The sequence below is a fragment of the Esox lucius genome, chromosome 24 (genome assembly GCF_011004845.1).
Source record: "Esox lucius isolate fEsoLuc1 chromosome 24, fEsoLuc1.pri, whole genome shotgun sequence".
Taxonomy (NCBI): Eukaryota; Metazoa; Chordata; class Actinopteri; order Esociformes; family Esocidae; genus Esox; species Esox lucius.
In genome coordinates, this window is record NC_047592.1 from 7963287 (window position 1) to 7989507 (window position 26221).

A 26221-nucleotide genomic window follows, 5' to 3' on the forward strand; every position below is an offset into this window, starting at 1 on the left:
TGGGCACTCTCATTACTGAAGGGGGGACATTTATACCTTCTTCAGATACATTTATTGGTGAAACAGATGGTTCTTTTGGAGTTTGGACTAAATAAGATTCTGATAGTTCTTTCTTTGCTTTTGGTTTCTTAGATTTAACAAATAAATGGGTTGTGGATTCACATGTTACTGGTGGACCTTCAAAGACATCTACACCTGATTCAGATTTTGTCGTTGCTGACAGTGGACTGAGTTTTGTTTTATTCTTTAAAGTATAGTCCTGTATATTTTGCTGTATGTTTGTTGAATTAGCAGGTTCTGACATTACATGCTTATGTTCAATAATGTCAAGTGATTCTGGTGTACTGTTGGCATTTTCTGCAAAAGGTGTTGCAGATTTTGCTGGATAAATCATCTCCTTTTCAAATCCTAAAGCTTCTGGTGAATCTGATCTATGGTCAGTACCTATAGGCTCCACAGAAATTGGAACGTATGCAGTGTCTGATGACACTGATTCAGGTGAGGAAGATCTAAAATCAACAATAGAGTCTGGAATTAAGTGCCAATACTGAGGTATGGGTGAATCAGGTGATAGTGCTCTGTATTCATCTACAGATGATATTGATTTAGGTGATGAAGGTCTAATTTCACACATGAATGGTAGTAATGGTGCAGTTTCATAATCTAAACTTGTTTCTAGAATGACTGATTCAGGAGACAATGCTCTGTCTTCTATTTCGTAAGTTACAGATTCAGATGAAACAGATAGACTGTAACTTTGTAAACTACATGGTGATATCTCCCTGACATACTCACCCTTGTTGGAAACCATGGGTGTTAATGGCCTGTCTTCTGCTAGCTCAGCTCCTAAACTACAGGCAGCTCCTGTGACGCGTAGGAAGGTTTGACCAGGGTCGAAAGCAGGTAATTCTGCAGTTTCCCATTCAACCTCAGGGGGCGGTAGAGGGGACAAAGGTCTGAACTCAGGTATGGGTGAGTCTGGCGAGAGAAGACTAAGTTCCGTAACGGAAGATAGAGATTCAGGAGATGAGGCTCTGCTTTCAGTCAACAGCACGAGTAAATCTGGAGTTGATGGGTGACATTCCGGTATAGGTAAATCTGGTGATTGGAACCCAGACCTACCATCCAACACCACAGACTCTTGTGAAGATGGATCATACAATGAAGCTACATTTGTGGTGGCACGCTTGGACCCTGAGTCAGGGGACGAAGACCTTTCCGCGGTTTCATGTGCTTTAGTTTCTGTCTTCAGGTGCCTGTAGTCTGACACTGACTGGACCGAATCTGGTACGACTGTATGAGAGATCCCCCACTGACAGGAAGGCTCATGTAGAGTCATTGGTAAGTTTACCTCAAAGCTGTACTTTTCACCTGGTATATGCATCGTCTCTGATCTGGGGTCTGCCACAGGTGGAGTGGATGCATTGTGTGGGGGCCTGGCAACTGAGTCATGTGACATCTGGATTAATGCAGTGCTGGCAATGAATTCTGACCTGATACATTCTGAAATGAAAGTGCCTCTTGACATGTCTGGAGATATTGTCTGGGATTCTTTACCCCTCTCAAAGGAAACTGACTCTTGGGTCATGGGACTAATTTCGGCAGGTCTGACATGAAGCTCAGTGGAGATTACTTCCTGGTCAAGAGTAGGCTGGTCTACATCAATCAAATCCAAAAAGGCTGGGGAATCTACTTTATGAGCCAGACTGGCTCTATAAGTGCCCTCAACCTCACCTAAATAAATTGGTGGATTCTTGGATTCCTCAATAGTTTTCTTCTCTACATAACCAAACAGGACTTTGTAAAGTCGCTGAGACACGTCGTTGAGATGATCCCTCGAGAACATCTCATGAGCCTCTTTGGGTCGTACCACCTCAGAAGCCAGAGGAGGCAGAGGGGCTGGAACATCCTCAGTCTCAGCTTCGACACGTATCTTTTCAGAGACCTGCACAGTTGTCTGGGAGGTCAAAGCGACAGAGGTGGTGGAGAGGTATGTGCAATCCTCTAAGCTCTGTTGTAGCTCCAAAGACAGCTCGCTGAAGTCTGGCTCGGCCTGGTCACTTTCAGCAAGACTGTCCCCGAAGTCGGTCAAAGGACAGCTCTCGGAGACACCCTTACGACTTCTGGTTGGCGACTCTTGGCGACTCAGTGGCGACAACAACAATTTGTTGTCATTTTTATCCTGTGGGTCGTTGCTTAACCCCACACCCCACTCCACACCCCCCTGTGCCCCCTCCTCAGATTTGTGGAGAGCTAGAGAGTGGGAGGGTGGAGGGCTGGCCCCTTTGTAGGCAGGATCTAGGAGGTGGGAGGTGAGCTGGAACGGGGAGGTGCGGTAAAGGGTGAAGAAGGGACTTACTTGTTTGAATGTGCCCATGTGCACTGACTCCGCCTTCAGTACAGTCTGTGATGTGTCGCCTACAGAACTGAGGAAGAAAATAACACAGGTTAAACATCGAATTACATTGGAGGATTCATGACCACAGGGGATTCTGAATTCAGAAGCCAGCAACATGGGACTATACTCCCTGGTACCAATGATGATCTAATTGGCTTTTCACGGTTTATATCCTGGTAGTGTTGTTTGGAAGACATAATTGAGATTTTGCTCTGTTGAATTGTTTATCCGGCAACAGGGAAGTTTCTCAGAGAAGCAAAGTCATTGGTCCGGACACAGGCTCATTTTAGGAATACTGTGCCCTACTGTACATCTACCAATCGCAAGTTAATCCCATTTTGCTTGTATAGTAAACCCTTTTAATCAATGAATCAATCATATGCTTGTCCAAAGTGTTCATTGCATTCAGACGGGTCCTTTATGTGATAGAGATTACTCATTATAATATTACACTTTTCACTGGTAAAATAATAAATTAATGTACATAAAAATTAGATTTTACACCTATCAATCTTACTTGCTGATAATGATTTTGGTACTGTGTGTTGTTACATTTGTTCAGCTAGCAGGTCAATGATATAAATGACTTAAGCCAGCTAGCCTGTCCAAAGAAATGCATTTGGGGGATGTACTCATTATAAACAAACAAAAAATGTATCTACAGTTTATTGTTTACACATATTTAAGATATTTCAAAATGTAAGTCCTAGAACTTTGTGGTTTTGGGTGGATTTCCCATTTAACTGCACCAACACATTTTCTCACTCAGCAGTTGACTAACTTACTTTGTCTTCTCCAGCTCTTTCTGCAACTTCTCTTTCTGGGCATGTCTCAGGAGGCCTGTTACTGAGGCGTCTGTCTCCACCCGCCCCGACGACTCATGCAGTGAGGACACGCTGAAGGTCAGGTCCTCCTCTGATGCCACGAGGGGCCCCTGCCTTGAGCCAGTCATGCTGGAGGCGCCATCGGTACGCCTGCCAGGCCGGGGACTGTCTATGTCGTCATGGAGTGCAGAGAAACCTTGACAGGCAACAATATGAACGCCATTATATACCTCCCTTTTATATGACAATATATGACAGGAGACTTGCTGTCTCCTGTAGTAAATCTTTCCATTTTAATCATTTGCACCTTCACTGTGATCCAGTGCAATGGTCTTCTCGATCTCTTCGTAGGTGTGTGAAGAGGCGTCCTCCTGGCTGGACTTGGACATCTTGGTTTCGATGAGGTGAACGATGTCCATCCTGTTGATCTTGGTGAGTCTTTTGATCAATGTTGTTTCTGTGATGAGAAATAATGACAGAAAAACAAAGGATCATATCGGAAGACGAGTGATTGTGAAAAAGATTAATGGATGAAATATTGAATACGTTTTTTTATATTCGGAATAGTTATAGATCAGCATACCTGTGTCGTGCTTTCCCTCCCTTTCAGTCCAGAGCTTCAGTAGGGCATGACTTTGGTCCTGTAAGGAGTTGGGGTTCTCAATCCGTATTTGATTGATGCTCTCCTCACTGAACTCAAGCTCTCGTGCCAGCTCTGGAACCCCCCGAAAAAGGACCGATATTATCAACTCTTAATGAGACTGTTTACTGGGTAATGGGAAAAACACTGGGGAAACGTGGATGCGGTGATTGAACTCCAGTCTCCATTGGGCCATGTAAAATATGAGTGTGCTGATCTCCTCATACATGTAATAAACGCATCTAAATCTCGCAGTTCACACTTGTAATTAGATGTACCCGTCATCGGAAAAACCCTAAAGTGCGCTTTAAATACATTTTGAATGCAGGAGGGAGTGTAGATTCAACCCCATGTTTGTTAGTGAGAACATTTCTCTAATCACTGACAATAAAAAATATATATATAATTTCCTGTCTAGCAAATGGCTCATATCTGTAATAATACAAATTTTATCTGAGTACTACACTACATATCAATGATATTTTATGACTAAACCACATCTCTTTACCCATTGTTATTTTTAAAGGATTGGAGAAAAAAACTAAAAGATTGACATCTGACATTTATTTGTGTTATGCAATTTTAATAATAACAGTCTTCAAAAACCCCTGGGAAGTGTTCATATCAACAACACCCTTTAAAGTCTCTCCCACTCTCTGTGTGCCATTATGTCTGGGATTCTACTCACCCGTCCAGCTAAAGCCCAGGTGGTCGGCAATTATTTCCAACCGTTCTTCTTTCCTCTCAGCTTCATCCTGTGGATCTACTGTGAATGCCACCACAATAGCAGGACAGTTGTGAATGGACAGGGCCCGTGAGGATGGCCAGGCAAAGTAACATTAGGAAAAAAAAGGCCACCTTTAACCGAGTAAAAAGACTATTCACTGGCTTTTTTATACCCTGTGGTGCTATTTTTTGTAGCTTTCATTTCATTATGACCTTGGATTATATTGATAATACTATAAAAAGCATCTTTGTGCAATTTTCGAACTAATTTAAAAGTTATGGTTAGAGATATGCAAGTTCAACAAGTGTTAAAGCTCTGCTATATTGGTTTCTCAAAACATGAAGTAATTTAGTTTTACTTCTCAAGTCTAATTCGGTAAATCAAATCAATGTATCTCTAAATCTGACAATGACAAATCCTGCCTGTGACATCAAGCTAAAGCTGATTATTAATTCTGCACAATTATTTCAATACATTACTTAATTCCCTGACTTCGTAAAAATTCCTTTAAGTCAATCTTGAGATTTTTAGAACACAGAAGGAAAAGAGACACAATCACAAACAAAAGACAATGCACAAACACCACAGAAGCAACCTGAAAGAGTCTTTAGCTACAACACACAGAGAAGGGGCACCTGTCACGGCTAGCGTGCTAGCGAGGCACAAGAGACAGAGAATGAGCCCCATTAGGAGAGGGGGTACCTTGACTGACTGTATCGTCAGGAATTCGTTGCATCTGTGTGTCAACCGGGTCGTCCCACAGGGGTCTAATGGGATAGACGTCTCCAGAAGAAGGGAACTGCATTTCAGGAAAAGTCTCCCTCTCTATGATCGAGGGGTCAATGCTCTCGTCATCCGAGATGGCAGCGGCAACAGATTCCCGCTCCTTTTCTTTCTCGGCCTGAGCCAATCTCTCAACAAGCTTTGCAGCTTCGTCACTAATCTCATCGACAAACTCGATGGACTTCTTGCGTGACTTGCATTTCTCTTTGGCAGGGGTGGAAGTGTGCGACACCTGACCAGGTTTGCCTCTAACTGGCAGCCGGGATTGAAAGCCAAAGCCTGACTTAGCCTTGGTGTGGTCAGTGCTGATAGGATGATGCGGATCCTTTTTAGTAGGCGTCTTATCTACCTCACAGAAGCTCTTAGCTTTAGAAGATGTCGTCTTGGCTTTGGGCATTGCAGAGGGACCCGCATCTGTCTCAGACTTTCTCCTCAGGTCCTTTTTTTCTTGGACCTTGAGTTTTGTATCCTGTGAGGACTCAGTACGTTTAACAGACGACTCAGGCTTGACAAGGCTCGACTTGCCCTTTACAGGTATTCTCGATTTGGCTTCTAAAACAGGGGTTTCTTTCTTAGCACTAGCTGAAGAAGCGGATGCAGAAGAAGTAGAGGAAGACATTTTGGTCTGACTTTGGTTGCCAGCCTTGCTTGTGGTTTTTGTCGCGATCTTTTTAACTTTTTCGGTTAATGTTGGGGTTTTGGTCTGTTCAGTGTTTTGGGGGAGCTCTATGACCGAATGCTCCTCTGGAGAGGAGTCAGAGGACTCTTGGTCCTGTTCAGGGTACACTGATCGGGTGACAGTCGTTTCTGCGGTCTCAACATTTGTTATCACTGAATCGGGGGAACTAGTTTCTACCTCTAGAGGGGTTTCCTCTACAATTTTGTCTGGTTTAACCTCTGTGACTTCAGGAGACACTGGGGATACTTTATCTTTCTTAGTGGACTTAGTTGAGGCGGAAAGACCCATTCTAGGGATTCTAGATTTAGAAGCATCTGATTTTGAGGGGGAGACTGCTGTACTTTCACTGTCTGTCTGATCGTCCTCTGTCAAGGCACATCGTGGGGAATCTGAAGCATCTTTCAATAGTTTATCATCTTCCTCTACTTTTATTTGCAGAGTCAGGTTGAGAGCCACTTCACTTTCCAGTGGGTCATCTCTTTCTCCTGGCCCATCTCTGACCTGTTCAGCTAGCGCCTCCTCTAAGGGTTGTTCACCTATCTGAAAGAAAGCAAAGCCTTCATCCTCATAGCTCCGTTTGGTCATGTCAATAGCTCCACTGCGGGTCATCTCGAACAACTTTCCCTCTTGGAATAGGAATGGGTTGGGCTCGCTGGTTGGCGTGCTCTCCTCGGTGGGGCTCCTTCCTGGAGTGGTGTCCGGGGTTGCCCCCTGGGACTGCCGGTCCACAATCAAACTCAAAATCTTCTGCTCTTCCTCTTTGACGCGGGCCGCAAATGCATCATCATCTTCGCGCATGGCACTCCAGGGGTCTGTTTCCTCTCTGGCGGTTACGCCCTTAGACTCGGTTCTTGGAGGTTCTTCTTCATCATCTTCTTCTGTGTCATCGTAAATACAGATCTCGGGTTTAAAGGTTTCCCTTGCCTGTCCAATTATATCAGTGGAGGATGTTTCCACTTCCATGGCTCCTGAGTGCCTCCTGTGATCTCCTTTCACTTCATCGGTTATGTTGCTCTCTGCCTGGCAGGGAGCTTTAACAGTAGCTGTTGGCAAACTTCCTGTTTCTGCTTTTTTCCCTTCCCCGTCATCATCTTTGCTTCCTCTTGATTTTCTCAAACTAGCTTCTTTCTGTTCGTCGGTTATGTTTGCAGCCCCATCAGAGCTGGAAGACACGGTAGCCATTTTTACTAAAATGTCTCTGTCATTCGTGTCTTTGTGTGAATTAACAGATTTTAAGATATGGTGCTCTGAGACAGATTGAGATCCCTCCTCTGCTGTCGTGGTAGTTGTGCTCATGGTCTCTCTGTGGTGGACTCCTTCATGCACACCTGGTGGAAAAGGAGAGGGAGGTTTTACTTCAATAAGTGATTCAACAGAAAGAGTTAACTCTGAGGTCTCTTTGGGCCTAGTGAGCCCACTCTCATTTCCGAACTCTATTTCAACTGTTTTGACGCTGTCATCCCCTGATTCATCATCTGCAAAGGCACTGAAGTCTTTTCTGGAGTTCTTTTTGGTTTTGGCATCCTGCTCCATTTCATCAAACGTTTTTATTTTGGCTGCCATTTTAAACATCTCCTCCTCTGGGGTGAATTGCTTCGGTGCTTCTGACTCATTTTCATCTTCCTCAGAGTCTTCGGGGATGACAGTCGGTTCCGACACCACAGATAGGTACAAGTGGTCGGGGGTTTTGGGGTTAACCTCATAACTTACCTCTTCAGAGCTAGGGGTATCGGGGGAGAGTGGACTCTTACCGGAACTTTCCATCTGGGATGAAGTCTGCTCGATACTGTCATCATCGTTGGCACTAGCCTCCTGGTCTCTGAGTAGCCTACTACGCAATATGTCTGGGGGGAACTCTGGGGCTTTGGAGGGTTCTGGGCGGCTAGAAGACCATTTTAGATGATCTAGAGCGAGAGGGAATGTTTTCTGCTCTACTGGGCTGCTTTCTAAGGAGTCACGACAAGGGGATTCCTTTGTTGGGCTGGGTTCAATGGAGTCTGGGGTCCTATGGGACGAGTTGTCTTCCATGAGGGGACTACCCTCATCTAGAGAGTCTCTGTGGCTTATTGTCAAAGAGTCATCGCCTAATGGACTAAGGACATCTGGGTCTTGCTGTCTTAAAGGCAGTTCTAAGCTTCCTTGATGCTGTGTAGAGACACTAAAAGCCATCTCTGCCGATAAGGTTGATGCTAGCTGGTCCTCAGGGCTCTCATCACTAAGGAAGCTCTCTAAGGTCTCAGAAACCCTCTTTGTGAGCTTTCTCGTCTTAGTCTCGCCCCTCTGAAAAGATATGGACTCACTTGTGGTGTGATCGTCCGCAGCCTCAGTGGAAGAGAACGGGACGGTCATTTCTGTTGACGGCTGGTCATCAGTAGTCACCATGCCGGAGTCTCCAGGCGTGTCCTTACTTTTGTCCAACACTGTGACGGCCACATTGTCAGCTGTTGAGTTTTTACTGGACTGGTTAGCGTTTTTTGGTGAGAGAGAGAGACTATCAGGGCTTGTCCCGGGGGTGGCTAATCCTTCGTGTTTGAGGCTATCATCAGAACTTAAATGAGGAGGACTACCATCACCGAGGCTGACACTGGGAGAGTCTGCCACGCCCTCGTGTTTTAAACTATCAGAGCTATCGTACAAGGCAATGTTTGTAAACTCCACGGTTTCGGTTAGGGCTGATTGGGTAACAGGACTACCCTCTAGAGAGATCTCGTTAAACTGTTGGCAGTCAAAATTTTCCTCAAGTGCTTCTTGGATTTCAGCTGTAGAGTCTTTAGAGGGCTTTCTGCGTGGGCTAATTTGCTGGTCTCTCTCTTTGTTCTGCTCGCCAGGTACGGCATCCAATGACACCTCCCGTTCATAATGGCTTGTCGGTCGGTGGATCGTAGTTTTGGGCTGAGTGGACTGTGATTCTGCATGTGTAGTTTCATGCTCTGTAGTGGAGGATTTTAGCTCAAAAAGCCCAGATTTTCTCTTTGAGGGGTCCTGCCCCTTTTGGAATGATTGCATGAGCTCCTTCACTGACATTGTCTCCTCTAACTTCTCAGATTCACCCTTAGGGGACTTAGGTGGGCACTGTTTTGAGGAGCCCTTTTTCAATTCAGGCTTGGTTTCTTTTGCCCTTTGGGGGAGTTTGCTCTCCATTGCAACTTTGAAGGGTTTGGTGCCAGTTGGCATTTTACCCTTTTGCTCTGCCTCCACTCTCTGCTGAAGGGCTTTGACTTTGTCTTTTATGGACCCAATGGGGGTCTCCTCAACAACTGGGGACACAGGTGAAACTGTTTTAGGGTCTCTGGGTGCACTTAGGAGAGCATCCCCATCTGTAGATTCTTTTGCCATTTCCTGGTCTTTTCCTTTCCTCCTGACTGGCTTTTTGAGTTCAACAAGAGTTCTGATGTCCTTCTTGGTTGTTGTGGTTGTGGTCGTTTTTGTTGTAGTCGTGGTTCTTTTTGAGCCTTTGCGCAGCACAGCCTCTGTACCCTTCTCTTGGACCATTTCCTCCTGGGCTGCTGCACTGGAGCGCTCAGGTACATCCAGGAGATACTCTTTGAGTTCCCCAGTGAGGTGTGTTGCCATGCCGGACACGTCTTTGATCGCTTTAGGTCTTGGAATGCCTCTGTTGACTCTGGCTTCACGCAGAACAGGTTCCTGAGGTTCTAAGGCAGCCATCTGTTTGGCCTCCTCTATCTCACAGTCTGAGAGGAGGACCCAATCTTCCTTCATTCTGGCTGCTTTTGCTGCCTCCTCCGCCAACTCACCCTCATACGTTCCACTCCTGAGTATCTTGCCCACTTTCTCCAAGTCCTCTTTGAACTTCTCCATGATTTCAAAGGGCTCACCCTGAACCTCCTCAGCCCCTTTCTCCAGACCGCTCCCTTCCAGGGATTTGTCAGTAGAATCTGTGGCTAGAATGGCAGTCATTTTGATCAGGTCTTGTTTCATCTCGGACACATCTGTGAGGAGGTCTGGACTGGCCAGAGCCGTTGAGTCTTGGATCAAATCGGTTTTCTGGATTGCCGTCTCTGTAGTGTCTTCATCATCTTCCATTTTGGCAAGAGAACAATTAAGGAGCAAAAAAATATAAAAAATTGAAATGAAAGGAGACAGACATTGGAGAATGTGATCAAGACAGGAACAGGAACTGCACAACTGTCAGGGTTCAAAGGGCATAGCTGGAACACAGTGGCTACAAAAGGTATCAAAGGAAGGAGGTTTGGATCCACTGATTTTATTTGAGGGAAAATACTACAGCAACCAACTAAATCATAAAAATGGGAAGGGAATGAGCAGGAAATAACTTGCTTATACACATCAGAACACCCACGCTCACAACACAAAGCGAGAACCTATCTAAATTAACTGGATCAAACAAATGATAAGCCCAACAGACACACACAAAATCAACAAAGGAAGAGGAAACGGAGAGACAAACGAAGGTTGGACAACATACATGTAGACAGATCTCAAGATTGTCCACTGAGACAAAGAGAATAAATGTTTTTAAAAAACAATTTCAAAATAATCATAATTTGTTACTCAGAGAACAAAGCCAGTGCTAGCCAACTGTTAGATAATGGTTTTGCTGAGCTTTTTGCCATTGACCAGAAAATTTATCTACTACTATGAAAAATCTATAATTGTTGTCTGAACCAGCATCAAATTAGTAATTTATTGTGGGGAAGGGCTTTTCAAAGGACTACACCACTTCCTTTGGTCTAACAGTTTGCTAAATGCAATTTTTGAAACATAACTGAAAAGACAATTGGAAATCATCAGAGTAACAACAGTGTACTAAATAAAAGTCAAATAGTGAGTGAAAAAGAAATCAAAGATGTTAAAGCAAACAAAAGATTCAAAATAACTCATACACTTCAGACACCCAGACACGAGAACACCCACATTACACACTCATGTAAGCCAAGTTATTTCCATGCAAAGCAAAGGGGAAAGTTGACATGCAGCCTCTGGTGAAAAGTAAGCAAACACAATACAAAGTGAGAAAGCAAATCTGCAGTCTATGTTTTTTTTTACCTCAAAAGTTGTCAATTACGTTAGAGATTCATTAGTGTGGTGAGTCAATTCCATATTATATAGTACATCTGCATGTAAATTGCAATATACATCATGCATGAACATTTTGATGTACTTAGATCAAATGGAAGAAATAACCCACACAAACTAACAGACAGTATAATGTATGGATGCTGTAAACCTTTTTTCTTTACTATGTGCGGCCAACATTGTCTCCCATATTCTGCATGTTTTGCGTTCAGTGCCAAATATTGGGATTATTTCATTCGTTATCAATTAATTAATAAATTAATTGATTAATTACAGACAATGGCAGAATTTGACACTACATGGATAGGGTATAAAGATGGGGATCTGAAGAGGTCGGAAAGATACACCAGGGAGGGGTGAAGGTGGGGTACTATTTCGTTGACACATAAATACCACCACAGTAATGAGTGGGGCGGGGCATCTGTTTGAATTCTCCGTGTGTCCCATAACTCATGATAGCAGAGAGGCGAGATTTAACATCAAGACACTGTTGCAGAAATGTGCAAAGTGAGAAAGTAATAAAGCTTATGCTTGACGGAGTTGTCTGCATAACCGTGGCTTGGCGGAGCGATATCATTGTGCTGTTTTGTTTTTGTGACAAAGGCGAGCATGTCAAGGGGCTTTGGAAATGAAGTGTGCCTGCTATAGATTTGCTAACAAGAATGAGACATGAGGTTTATCCATTAGCTCTTGTTATCATTCTGTATTGCTCTCTACAATTATCCACTAGGATTACGTCGCTGTCAGATGAAAGCCTTGTGACTCCATGTTCGCTAAACATATATTGACAACTGACCTCCCCCCAATTCATTTCAAAATATTAATGACTGTAGGACCAGGGAAGAAGATTTCAATAAAACTTTACAATTATATGTTGTTTCATGGAGAAATATCTAGTGTTTTTCCCATTTCTTAAAAAGTATATGTTTTGGAGATAAGGGTTATTCCATCAGACAGTGACATAATTGTTTAAATCTATGGCAAAGCTATAATGCAATTATAAAAGGATTGCAGTCATATTATAACAGTTAAATAGCAAATAGCAAGATCATTACTCTATTGACGGAATTAGTAAAGCTTGCTATATAATAAACTCTATGTTACTTACATTTCTCGATCGTCCTGCTGATCTGTAAAGGGGAGCAGAGAAACGGCAATCAGTATTAACACCGTTTTATTCACTGTAGGAAATGTCAGGGCAATGTTTTTTTTTTAACACATTTGCCAGAGGAAGAAAATAGGTATCTGAACTACTATCATAACGGGACAGGACTAAAAAGGACTGATACTATACTACAAGTGACGAGCGAGGTAATTGTTCAGCACATGCAGAGCCGAATAATGACAGTAAAAAAGGCAGGCACAGCAGGGAATGCCTAGTTACACGCTTCTGGACTGAAAAGAACACAAAGAGAGAAACACTAGTTAGTGAGCGAGGGGGAGGAGAGAGAGTGTTACCTCTTCCTCAGCATCTTGGTCTGAATCAGATTCCTTTGGGGAGCAATAAGCAGCAGGACGCAGAAAAAGAAAGAAAGAGAAAGAGGGCAAGAGAAAGAGAGAAAATAAGCAAAAGAGAGAGAATGGGAGAGAGAGAGAAATAGAGTGAGAGAAAGATGGATAGACAAAAATAAAAGATATAGGAGGGGGAGCACAAGGAGAGAGTGGGCAAAGCAAGTTAACCAGAGCAACAGACATGTAGGCTGCTGTTTGTAGTAAATACATCGCAAATACATGTGGCAATTATTCTGTGAACACAGATGTACAAAATACCAGATTAGTTTGACCCCAGCAGAACATCAAATTAAACCTGTGTAAAGATCGGCATGAGATTTTTCATTGCATCTCACTGTGTTAGTATGCATGCAACACACTGTTAAGGTTTTAATTTACCTGTGGAAAATGCCAGTTAGTTCCTTAAGCATTCTAGAAAACCCCAGGTATTCCTGAATGCATAAGTGAACCGGCCTTTTTAGATAATATTACATCAGAAATGTTGAACACAGGCACATAATGGTAACAGTAAGGTGTGCCAAACAGAACTCATAGATGTTCCTGGATCATTTCACATGGTCATTTCACATGCCCATGAGAATCCTAAACTGTGTGTTCAGGTGGAGGTGGTGTTAAGGCGTTCCTACCTTTGAGTATGACGGTAGTGTGATGTTCAGGTTGCAAATGGCATTGTGGGCCAGACTTCTATAAGACCTGGGCTCTTTCATAAAGGACAGCCGGCCGCACGGCTCCTGAGTGTTGTCTCGGATCTGTGGAAACGCCAACCAGTCAGTCAACCAACCAACCGACCAGCCAGCGAGCCAACAAACCAACTAGTCAGCTACAGTAGTCAACCAACCAACCAGGCAGTCAACCAGTCAGTCAACCCAACAGTCAGTCAGTAAAACCAATCAGTCAACCAGTCAGTGAGTCAGTAAACAAACATCAAATCAAATGTATTTTATAAAGCCCTTTTTACATTTGCTTTTAAAAAACACCCAGCTAAAAACCCCAAGGAGCAAGCAGCAGTAATGTTGACGCCCAGTGGCAAGGAAAAACTCCCTAAACGGGGCCTAGCTAGTCCCAATAATACGCACTTTGATGAAGAGTGCCAGCCTGTTCTCTTTGAAGGCATAGAAGCTGAAGAGATGGTGCTGGCCAGCCTTAGTGAGTGGGACCAGGTTGCCAAAGCAGTCTGCATAGATGGGTTTTCCCTCCAGCACCTGAAGAGAAGCACAAAGAGTAGACGTGTTAATATTAGCTGAGGATAGAAACGTACCAAAACCTTTCTCTTCAGTCATCAACAGCCTGAATTACATTACATTTGCATTTTAATGTAACAACCATTCTCATCCAGAGGGACTCACAGTAGTAGATAACACATATGTCATCCCTGGTAACAATGACATCGTCCACAGTGCAGTACAGTCATGAACTGAAAGACCACACTGTTGACTGGCAGTTTACTACACCTTGAATGGGAAGGGAAGGTATAGAGCCAAGAGGTAGATATCTCCCAGACCTCCACCACATCTTTATAATGACCACTGGACCCACCTCCACGTCTCTGCTCCTGGCCACCTCCGTGAAGTTCTCCTGCTGTTCCAGGGTCTTGTCCATCTTGTCGTCCGTCATGCAGAAGCAGCGCAGTCGGGCTTCGATGGGGTCGTGGGTCTTGGCGAAGATGACGAACTTGGCCATGTAGGGAACGCAGATGATCTCCCTGTAGACCAGGGTGGAGAAGCTGACCGACTCCTGCACCTGCCGACAGTCTATCAGCCAGAACCTGGCCGACACGTTGGTGGTGAAGGAGACACAGTCGTTGATGAACGTCAGGGGCGTGGTTCCTGTGATGTCCTCCCATTGGGCTGGCGTTGTTCCACCTCGGGAGGAACAACGACCCAGAAATATTAGCTCAGCTCCAGTCTGCGTCCGCACGCGTGTCTCTGTGTGCTGTCGTGCGTCTCCCCTACCTGTGATACTGCAGAGGAGGCGCAGGGCGGGCGTGTCCCCTCCAAAGCCATTGATCCCCTGGTCGGTGCTGCTCTTGGGGATCGGTATGGTCATGGTGATGGGCTTGTGGAACTTCCTCCGGCGAGGCTCCAGGGTCACGACGGGGCTGAACGTGGCCTTGTTTCCCAGGATCATCCGCACCACGTCCGCGTTCGTTGGCTGAGCCTGGTGATTACGGGGGGCGAAAGCGGTTTCTCATCAAACTGACGTGGAACTTAGCCTAGGTCGGCGTTAAGAGCAAAAGCCTGTTCCTCCTCCTCTTAAATCCGGCGTGAGGCGTCTCACATGGGGTTGTGTACCCAGTCTGAGGAGACCATTTGACCTACCTGGAGTCCCACTTTGATCCTCTTGGTGAGGGCCCCTTCAGGGAAGACCGCTTGGACCTGAGGAACCACGGTGCTGCTCAGGATGCCGCCCTCTGGACCAATCAGGTTGCTGTCTTGCTTGACCCGGGATACCACGGCAAAGTACTGGGGGAAGTCTCGGGTGATGATGCGGCAGATGCGCTTTTTCTCCAGCTCCTCCGGGGGGTCCAGTTCTGGGGAGGAAGACGAAGGTGACCGAGACGGATTCATATGAGAACATGACAATGTCACCTTCGAACAGTCATAAGGAGCTCCCGTATGTAAACATGAGCATTTTCGAGAGAATACATTTTAGTGCAACTAGTGCATCGAAGGATATCGGTCAATGTAAAAGTCCAGATTTAAGGCTCAGGTAGTACACGTAGGGTGAGGTGGGTGCACAGGATATTCTGTCCCCCCAAAAAATAAAAAATAAATATTTGACACTGCTCTTAGTGTTGTCTCGCATTCATGATGTCACACTCACCCTCGTCCATGCCATTGAGTATCTGGTTGAGTTCCTCCTCTGTGTATTCACAGTGGTGCTCCTTCCAGCTCTCTCCCGTTTCACTGCGCAGGATAACCAGCTCCCTCTCTTTACCCCTCAGGGCAGCGAAGTGAGGGATCTCCACTATCACAGGCCTGCCACAGGGGATTGAAGAACGGTTGGTGGGGTCGAGGACGTGGAGATTTTGGGGTGGGTTTGAGAGTGTATTTTGCTGCTTTAGGGGAGTGCTGTGTGTGTGTGTGTGTGTGTGTACAGAAATAACTATACTTGAGGGGACCTGAGAAGCTAGTAAAACAAAGAACATTCACTTGCGGGTCATTTTGTAGGGGTTTGGTTTGGTTAACACTTAAGGCTAGAGTTAGAAGTTAGTTTAAGGTTACTGTAGGTGTCTAGCATTGAGGTTAGGGATTTAGGTTATATTAAGGTTTAGGGTCTAGGAAACATTCTAAAAAGAATTGTTTTTATCTGGGTCCCCACAAAGATAGTAAAACACGTGTGTGTGTGTGAGTGTGTGTGTGTCCCCTACCCCAATTATAACACCTGCCACTGTACACCAACTAGCCCACCTTATGGGACAGTCATGCTAAGGAACATTCATCAAGGTACCACATTAACCAACAGAACAACGATGCTGAACCGACAGACAGAACGCAACCACAAAGAAATGAGCCAAAGGGAACACAGGGGAGAACACAAACGCGCACAGCACTAGCGCGGCGTTAGGACACACGGTACAGGGTTGAACACACAGGCACACGATTGGCTCATACAGGCGGCTCGCAATGAAAAAGGAGGCGGATGAAACATGACACCAGTAGCATCCATGGATTGTTTCGTATGTTTTTCTCCCCTACCCGAGGAATTTGGTCCCTGGTGGCCCGAGCTGCAGAATACGGCCAACGAGGCTCTCGCCCTCGTTAAGAGGGGGCGGGGCAGTGGGAAGGTGGAGTTTACTGTGAGACCATCCATTTGCAGCATTGTGAGGGGGAGAGAGAGTGGAAGTGGTCAGAAAAACGTTTTTCTGAAAGCCTTTTTGGCGAAGTAAAGGGCCAGCAGTGGGATACCGTATGGTTGTCATGCCTACCCACGATTATGGGCGGGGTCTCAGTGAGACTGAGAAAACATGAAAACGTATATCCTAACTACTGTAAGTCGCCCAGAAGGAGAGAGCATCTGCTAAACGACTTGGTGAATATCATAGGAAATGGAGAATTACACTGAAGCTATCATTTCCTTCACCACCAGGGGGCAATAATAGTGTTGTCAAACAAACTCGCTTGCTGCTTGACTAACCTACAGTACATATCAAATCAATCCCGGACCAATGTTTTTTTGTTTTGTTTCCATGTGTCTCATAGAAACAGTTAGTTTCCTCATAAAGGGTTGAATTAGAATGTGGCCTAGATGTTAGAAAAGAAGCAAGGCCGCTGGCACTGGGAAGAAGCAGAGAGCAGAGACAGGTTAAGTAAGGCAGGGGGAAATTAATCTGAGGAAAGGAAGAGGGGCAGCACAAGTCCTCTGGTTCTCATTCATACTGTACAGCAGGTTTACAGTGCCCTTTATTGCTCTCTCTCTCTCACACACACACACATACACACACACACACACAGTCTCAGTCGTCCTCATCCCGCGTACCACACACACCATCTCACTCATCCTCATCCATTTACCACACATGCCGGCTCTCTCACAAAATCTTTGTCAACTCTCTCTCTCTCTGATTCTGTCATTCCGTGTTTCACTCGATCCCCTGTGGGCCCACCTCTCTCACAATCCACCCCTCGATCCCACCGTCCCGGGGTTTCTTACCCGAGGAACTGCGCTCCGACGGGGCCCACCTCGATCAGCCTGCTGGCCAGGCCCTCGCCCTCCACCATGGGTGGCATAGTGGCCAGCCGATGCCTCTTCACCAGCCGGCAGGTCACCCGCGTCGGGGCGCTGCACTTCCGCGGGGGGATGATGATGCGCAGGCCGTTGTGACGGCAACCCCGCATGGCTCCGCCCCTGGCGTCCACCATGAAGCTAACCAGGAAACTGGACCAGAAATGAGTTCGGAAACAGACGACGTTTACAAAACAAGAACGTAATATACACTTCTGCTTTCACCCTTCAACTTACATATCTGACAGCCAAATGAGGATTTCTGGACTTCAACTACAGCCCAAAAAGAAGCCATGTTTTAAACAGACATAAGATTAATAATTAACGCAAACCAACATGCAGACTGGATGAGAGGGGATGGCTGTGATGGTGATACCAGACCGTAGTCTCATGAGAGCTGCCGCTAACGCGCTTCTCTTGACACTAGCATGTTATGGTAAAGCGAACAAACCGTGATTAAAACAACGCTCCAACACACAGACTGGACAACACGGGCACGACGTCAAACGCGGAGTTCGGTTACATCAAACACAAACACGAGCCTTCTCGCGGGCGTGAATTGGCCAAACACAGTTAAAACGACAAACAAAATGGCCGCCGTGAGCCGGCGGAATTCGACCAACGCAATGTCCACTTTCGCTTCGCATCACACGCTGCCTCGTGTGGGCGGAGTTGGCATATTGCAAAACCATTCTATTGGTCCTAAAATGAAATCCTCTCCACCCACCACGGGGTGCCGTCAATGTGAAACGAAAGCGCCCAGTGACTTGATCCGGGCTGATGGGGCGACGTGTACGTGATTCTTCGATGCAGCACACAAAAGATGCGGTCCATCTGATGAAAGTGGACCGAGTCCCTCCGAGAGGCCTGGGGTTGGCGAATCTCAAGCTCTCCCAAAGTTTTGGAAAGATAAAGAGACGGGGGCAAAACATCTGTTAGAAGTGCTGCACTCGCGAGACAGGCACATGTGACACGCACAAACACATCTCTCCAGGCGGAGAGCACACTGTGAAGGGAGAACGAGGAGTGTGAAGAAGAATAGGATGAAGAGGAGAAAACCAAGATGCCGTAGATCACCTGCTGTCGCCATGGTCATGGCATGGAGAAGAACGGCTGTAAACACAACAGAGGCCTCATAAGACAGAGGGATGGAGACAGAGATAGATACAGATAGATAGATACAGTGAGAACTAGATACAGACAGATACAGATAGATAAGTAACAAAATGTTTCAAGGGCTAAAATAGGGACATAAATGACACCTCCATCCTTGTGAACTACAACCATCCGTGTCTGTACTCAACGTCCTTTACTGCCCATCATACTGCCTGTCCTAAAACAGAACATCAAGGCTCTCCACAAAGGTCTGTCCTTAGTGATTCAGCACTTTGTTCGGGCACCGTCATTATAACTAAGAGGGATGGTCTTTCTTCACTGTTGCATAGTAGTCAGCCACTGGATTACATGGTATCGTCATATCACACGGGATTGGACCGTGGGGGGGGGGGCTTAAAATGTTCTCTTCCTGCTGTTCACGGTGTTATCACCCAAAGCTGCTACCTTGACTATGGCCTGGAGGAGGATTACAAAAGGGGTTTTTCCTTCCTTGATCCCTAAAAAAAGAGTCTTCTAAATCTCCACAAGGTGCTTGTTGAACCGGGCTGAACGCGTTAGGGCTCAGCTGCGTAGCACCGACTGGGTGGAGTCGTTTCTTGAAATGAAGCCCAGTCCTGTGCCCTCTGTACCTACCCTGAGTGGATGGGGCTGGAGGACAGGGCCACGTTGTCCAGGTTATCCGTGCCCCAGCTGAGCCGGTAAGAGTCCTTCTCATTTTCCCGGCCAAGAGACGTCACCTGGCAACCAACAAAACAAGGCTTGTTAGAAACTGACTGACCATCTCCATTCAAACTCATATGTTTTGGGTGACTTTCTGCAGTCAAGGCCGTTCTAAGAGCAGTTCTCCAGCCTGCGAGGCACGTCTTGGGCCAGGAAACGCACACAGCGTTTGAATCCTCACTCACATTGTGACCGGTGAGCATCTCGTCCACCATGCTTTCATGTTTGGGAGAGTAGTAGCCGTGGTGGCTGGGAGTGTAAGACCTGTCCGAGCTGAGGAGAAAAGGACAGGGTGAAACGGGTGTTCGCCACCCAGTACTAGCTTATCCAGCAAGGCTTAAAAGTGTGATTCAGAGAGAAGTCCTGAACAGGTAGGAACTGTGGCCAAGCGGCAGTAACAGACATACTGTACCTTTGCATTCGACTAGGTGAGCATGGTGTAAAAAAGAAGACACAGTTTTAAGGGCAATTCATGAACCACTTCACAAACATTCATTTAAAAAAAATGTAGGATGTACAGTCACGTCCGCACACACACACCCACATAGACTTTTACTTGCTTTCTTACATCTCATAACCTTTAAAAGTGGACTCCAACAATATAACAACAGCAGAAGAACATTAGCACCCACTTCTAGGTCAACAGGCAAATGTGTAGCCCACTCCCCGCATGGAGCGACCCGATTGGCTGTGCGGAAAGGTTTCTGACGCATGGAGATGCTCTGCGATTGGTTAATGAGCTCGGTTACACCCATGCATACGCCCAGCCTCCCAGCCTGGCCCTTCACCCGGTGTGACCAGCTGTACCTGTCAGAGCGCCCCCCCTCCAAGCTATAACGCAGGTAGTTCATCCCATCCAGGTACTGTCCAGGCAGGGAGTCGTCCCCCAGCTCCCTGAGGTCCTCCGCTCGCAGGTACTCCCCTCCATCCCCTGTCATCGTGTCGTCACCTGGGGGAGGCGGGCAAGAGCATGTGAGACTTCTGTCGGAGGGGGGGGGGGGGCGCACTCAGATGGAGGAGTATCTAGGGTTAGCAAACGTACAAACACGGAGGCGTTGGATGTTATTTGGATGGTGTTTTTATGTGTGTGTGTGTGTGTGTGTGTGTGTCAACGTTATGCTCAGCGACACACATGCAATTAAGCACTACAAATGAGGTCGGGACCCCTTGTGTGTCCAACGTCCATGTCATGAAGCTCTACTGCTGCAGTACCACTACTGAGCTGCAGGGGGCGGTCTAATGCTTCACCATACGGCGCTGGACCAAACTAAGCCACGCTGTACGGCGCTGGCCAGTCTGTGGCATGAGCCGGATGTTTGCAGTTTTCTGAGAATCGCTCTCTCCAACCTGTCCTCCTTTTCCCTCTATAACTGGAAGACGCGACAATGCCTCCTCCATCCCAGCTACGTCGGGTTAGTGCTGGCCCGCTGGTGCTCGGTGGACCAACCCCACGAGGGGGAGCCGAGTCCGAATATAAAGGAGTATCACAGCCAGCACCATACAGCGTGTGGCGGCGGGAAGCATACTTTACAGGGTTGTAACATTCTATTAACTTTCCCAAGATTCCCAGATTTTTCAGGGGGGGGCCCTGGGGGGTGAAATCCAGGTGGGAGGGTTGGTATATCACCACACACCAATGTAGAACTTTCCCCGGCTGAGGGTTTCAGGATAACCCAGGAATTCTGGGGAAAGTCAACGAAACGTCGCAGCCCTGGTGCTTCAGTTTGACAGAAGAAGTTAGAGACATACTGAAGGTAGACAGAGATGGTCCTATGTCAACCGCATAAGAACTGCCTGGAGAAGGAAGAGTTAGAAAAAGAGACAAAGGAAAGGAGGGACAACAGGAACTCATTCCTCTGACAGGGCGTCTCCAGCTACAGACCAGCTGGTACCACTGTGATTATTCTGACCGCAGCTCACCAACTACTGAGCGTATGTGATACTAAGAATGGATTCCCTTTTGAAAACTCCCAAAACAAACCAAAAACACGATTAAACCTCTCCATGGAAATGTAACCGTTAACAGTTCCGTCTAAATGAAGCAATTCTACCTTAGAGAGAAAGTGAATTTACTGGGAAACCTGGGAAGCCAGGACAAATAAAAATCTAATGTGTTACCACAGCCACAGAATGTGGATTTGAAACAAACACACCTGCATGAGCTCGACAAAGAGCCTGGAAAAGTGGATCTGCCTTTAAAAAATGATGCTAGCAGCAGGTCAAACTTCTCCCGAGCCTACATTATCAGGCACTTCCAGCCGCGGCATGTGATACGAGATGGTTCACAGCATTTCTCTAAGGGAATCTGAAACTGTCTCTGAAGTGACTACACTAACAGTAACTGACACCACGTCGAGGAATAATCTGCTAATCTTGAGCCACAAAAGAAAGAATGGACTCAACTATATTTCAAAAATACTTCACACTAATGCAAATTCTTATCAACCACACATATATGACCAGCAAAACAGTGACACCTTTTTTTTATCGAGGCTTAGGTTTAGTTAGCATTAACATTTCAAATATCTGCCAAGAAGGCCCCCTAAGCCATGATATGATATGAGATAGTTCACAGCATTTCTCATTGGGGATTTGAATTTGCCTTTGAAGTGACGAGACTCAGGGAAAAACTGCATTTTAGATTTGTTTACAGACATGCTTTTGCTGCAGCTAAAGGTTTAATGGCAGTTTCCATGGGGTAACATTTATCAAGTGCTCTTGCCATATCCTAAAGTGGTGGATGTAAATATACAAAGATTATTTTAAAATCGCTCTAACCCCCAGATGGTTTTTCAAGAAAAACTGTTGCATTAAAGGTTAATGTCTGGAGCGATTAAAATCCAGTATTCCACATGAACACACACTTTCTTTCAACACAGCAGACTATATTTCAATGCTAACCCCGACATTAGTGGTTGTTAGAGCAGATTCAAGCATTTAAGTATTTTTTCGCCGGCCTGTGATGATGTTCTGATCTTCTCAAACGATGCATCCGCACGAGGTAGTTTCACACAAACGCCTGTCAGGAATCGCCATGCAGTTTACCACAGCAGACAGCCAACACACAGCGGTGACCACGGCAACCTCCATGCGGCGTACCTTCTAAATCCATGGAGTCATCAGACAGAACATCATCCTCATTGTCTTTCACCTCTGGGATGGGCACAGTACGTAGGCCTATATAGTATACAACACAGTGAGAACTAGCCTACCGTCGCACACTAGGGCTGTGCCAGGGCCTGGGGGGGGGCAGGCCAGCTGACAACTAGTGGGTCAGAGTCCACAGGGAAACTGGCCAAGAGCGCTGGCATCAGACTGAACTGAAGTGCTGCTAGGTCCAACCATTAGCTCGAGGACGGGGATGGAATGTCTCCATACGGGGGAGGTCCTAGGGTGTCGTCTAGCAACGGGGTCAGGTGTCAGACTCACCCTCCTCGTCAGAGACGTCGAGGACTTCCGTCATGGTCTCGGGAACGTTCAGCTTGTGTTTCTCTATCACCGTCTGGACGACAGAAACAGACAAAATGTGGCCACAACTTCAGGGACGAATCATTAACGTGACTTGGCCTACTAATGAAGTCAACGCTAAACTATGTGAAAATGTGACAATTCCGAAGTGCAATTTAGGATTTGGACCTTACAGGCTAAACGCTGTGTGTAGTAAACACGGAGACAGACAAGACAAGAAGGACTGAATAAGCGGTTGGACGACTGACCGTTGTTGAGGTGATGATCTCCTCGGTGACGACCTTGAGTGTGTCGACCACGGAGATGTAGCCCAGTCGCCGGGCGATGGCCAGAGCTGTGTTACCATTCTGTCATGATAAGACAGACATTAGTGTGTGTGTGTGTGCGTGTCTTTGTACACGAGCGTGTGTGTGCGTGTGTTAGTTTACTCACCACAGTGATGTTGTTGGGCTTGGCCCCGTTCTGCAGCAGAAGGTTGATGATGTGTGTGTTTCCTTGCTGAGCAGCTTGGTGGAGCGGAGTGTATCCATTCTGGGAAAACAAAGGAGAATGTTGCAATTCTCTAGAGTAACCAACGACTGACTGCCAAGGCTTAAACACTACTTTACTTTTATCATAAACCACTTCACTTTATCATAGACAAGGCAACAACTATACTGTCCGTTGGTAGCACGTATGAATACCTTAGTTTTGGCGTTGACGCTTGCTCCGTTCTGTAAGAGGAAGTTGACCATTTTGGTGTTCCCATAGTGGCATGCAACAATCAGCGGAGTGTAGCCCAACTGAAGGAGAAGAAGAGGTAGACCCAATTCAATTCAAAACTTCACTAACATCCCAGAAAATGTAATACACTGTGGTAGACTGTCGACACTCTGAATGCTAACATGGACAAGGTGGTGCGTACAGGACAGGTTGGTGCGTACAGGACAGGGTGGGGCGTACAGGACAGTGTGGGGTGTACAGGACAGGGTGGTGCCTACAGTACGTTCAGGACATACCTTAGTTTGCTGATCCACATTGGCTCTATACTTGACCAGTATCTCTCCCACAGCCACCTTGTCGTCCTGGGCCGCGAGGTGTAAGGAGGTGAGGCCGCTCTGGGACACAAAAACAAACATCCTGGTCAGAACACACGGTTCCCTAGAAAAACTGTGGGAGGATATTTGAGTGACAGACAACCTTTGACATCAGGTGAACAGGGGAAGGATGTTCCTAAGAGCACATGACTGTGTCCTCAAAATATAATGGGCCTAAGTAAGTCAGGTGACGCGCAGTCCCAGATCCTCATCCTTCAGGATGTCTTGGGTTCGGTGACGGGAGATCAATTAAGAATGAATAGCTTGGATAACAGTAAAAGCAAGAAAACATAGTTTTTCCTGCTTGGCTGTGGACAAATCCCTGTGTAATGAAGGGGGTATAGACACGGCGGATGTGTGAGAGTGTTTTGTTGCGTGGGTGTACTGTGTGTGGATCCAGTGTAGACGTTTACATTTTGTGCACATCACCTTCAAATCTATGGGTGAGTGGTGCACCTGAGCCGCCGTGTTCTGTTCCCGCCCCCGGACAGAACCACCATTCAGGAGGGTACTGACTGACAGGCAGGGCCTTGTGCGGCTGACGGTCATTGTGGTCACGGCCACACGCCTCCCCTCCTCCCCCGCTGTGACTCAACCCTTCACGGAAGAATTCTCCCTCCCCTCGAACAGCAGTCTCTGCCACTATTCACCGAATTCCTGTTACATTCTCACTTTCCTCAAACAGCCTTGTCTTCCGCTTTTCACCAAATTTCTGTTACGCTTGTTTCCATGGTTACTCATTTGAGATCTACTGTATGTTTCCCAATGCTCTCTGTGTCTCTGTAGGGCATATGTCCATCTAATGCTTATGTCCCTATGACTCATATATGTATTTGTAACTCATATGTCCATCTAATGCTTATGTCCCTATGACTCATATATGTATTTGTAACTCATATGTCCATCTAATGCTTATGTCCCATGACTCATATGTATTTGTTACTCATATGTCCATCTAATGCTTATGTCCCATGACTCATATGTATTTGTTACTCATATGTCCATCTAATGGTTATGTCCCTATGACTCATATGTCTTTGTAACTCATATGTCCATCTAATGGTTATGTCCCTATGACTCATATATGTCTATCTAATGGTTATATCCTATGACTCATATGTATGTGTTACTCATATGTCCATCTAATGGTTATGTCCCATGACTCATATGTCCATTAATGGTTCTGTCCCATGACTCATATGTCTTTGTAACTCATATATCCATCTAATGGTTATGTCTCTATGACTCACATGTGTCTTTGTAACTCATATGTTCTCGTACATCACATGTTGTACAACATCAATAGATCTCTTAGAGTCGCAGGGTCTACCTTGGTGGGGACGTTGACGTGCGCCTCCTTATCTAGGAGCAGGGCGGCCATGTCAGCGTGTCCCTCCTGCGAGGCCAGGTGCAGCGGGGTGACGCCCTGCTTGGTCACGATGTTGGTCTCCGCGCCGTACTGCAGCAGCACCACCGCAATGTCCATCTGGTTTTTCTTGGCCGCGATGTGGAGCGGGGTATAGCCGTTCTGAGGGGAGGGAGGCGTGAGAGAACAGCGTGTCACTCACACGCAGACACACACACACACACACACTCAGAAAGACAGACAGACCGTACGCGTTAAGGTGCATTCTGGGCCGTGCCGATGAACCTCCTAACTCCTCAGGGACAGTGACACTGGGGTGACACTCATGGAAGCTCACCTTGGCCGTGGCTCGGGGGGAGGCCCCTTTGTCCAGAAGCAGGAGCGCCACCTTCTGGTTATCGTAATGCGCCGCAACATGGAGGGGCGTAAGGCCATTCTGTATAGGATTAAATCGGGCTGGTTAGCAGAGCAAGCAGCTATTAACGCTGGCTGACACAGACAAACACATACACAGTAAGCTGTGTTATGGGGTGATATTACAGCATGGTTTAGAGAATTTCACTCATATTAAAGAGCAAGCAGCAGGAGGTTCCCTTGGTGGGCCCTTATTCAAAAAGAATAAGAAAACAATTATATATGTTATCTGTATTTGCTAAAAGCAGAGGAACAAACAGTGGTTAATCAAACTGAAAGTTGATTTCATCCAACTTTTTTTTACCGGTAGCATATCTGATAACATTGCATCAACATGGAAATAACAGACTTTTTAAATATTTAGCTAAATAATATTTAGCAAATCATTTGTTTATCGTGCAAAAACGCTTAAAGGTCTGAGCATTATTTGAACCGCAGAACTAAAAATAGACAAGGCACCGTACTAAGATTTAGATTGACAAGAATGATTCTCACCTTCCCTACAGAATCAGGAGGGGCTCGTTTTTGCAGGAGAAGTTTGGCCACATCCAGGCTTCCATACTTGGATGCCACATGCAGGGGAGTGAATCCTTTCTGTAGAAAACACATTCAAGTAATTTACATTAAAAAAAATACAAATAAAATATTTATATATATACTTGCAGTGTGTACAGTACTACATGTGCCACAGTTCAACAAACAGCACAATAACAAA

At 46.1% G+C, this 26221-nt stretch overlaps 1 protein-coding gene across 13 annotated transcripts in view; it reads right to left on the minus strand.

Annotated features, from left to right (window-relative positions):
- The window catches only part of ank2b (ankyrin 2b, neuronal), an 85908-nt gene that overhangs the window by 13980 nt on the left and 45707 nt on the right, over positions 1–26221 (minus strand). For 3 of the 13 annotated variants that reach the window (XM_034290867.1, XM_029117371.2, XM_029117370.2), the window contains 26 exons: positions 26002–26100; positions 25430–25528; positions 25057–25254; positions 23649–23747; positions 23334–23432; positions 23083–23181; positions 22899–22997; positions 22612–22684; positions 19990–20131; positions 19368–19455; positions 19096–19199; positions 17275–17499; positions 15445–15599; positions 14940–15151; positions 14574–14778; positions 14158–14483; positions 13698–13823; positions 13248–13370; positions 12568–12600; positions 12218–12239; positions 5292–10088; positions 4551–4628; positions 3806–3937; positions 3530–3679; positions 3184–3418; positions 2360–2426 (listed from right to left, as the gene is read on the minus strand). In XM_034290867.1, coding sequence (XP_034146758.1) covers positions 2360–2426; positions 3184–3418; positions 3530–3679; positions 3806–3937; positions 4551–4628; positions 5292–10088; positions 12218–12239; positions 12568–12600; positions 13248–13370; positions 13698–13823; positions 14158–14483; positions 14574–14778; positions 14940–15151; positions 15445–15599; positions 17275–17499; positions 19096–19199; positions 19368–19455; positions 19990–20131; positions 22612–22684; positions 22899–22997; positions 23083–23181; positions 23334–23432; positions 23649–23747; positions 25057–25254; positions 25430–25528; positions 26002–26100 — 8085 coding nt within the window. Of the gene's footprint in view, positions 1–2359; positions 2427–3183; positions 3419–3529; positions 3680–3805; positions 3938–4550; positions 4629–5291; positions 10089–12217; positions 12240–12567; positions 12601–13247; positions 13371–13697; positions 13824–14157; positions 14484–14573; positions 14779–14939; positions 15152–15444; positions 15600–16319; positions 16419–17274; positions 17500–18423; positions 18460–19095; positions 19200–19367; positions 19456–19594; positions 19607–19989; positions 20132–20931; positions 20977–22281; positions 22360–22611; positions 22685–22898; positions 22998–23082; positions 23182–23333; positions 23433–23648; positions 23748–25056; positions 25255–25429; positions 25529–26001; positions 26101–26221 lie in introns of all 13 variants that reach the window. The other 10 variants (XM_029117367.2, XM_034290865.1, XM_034290863.1 and 7 more) reach the window with 9 other exon arrangements.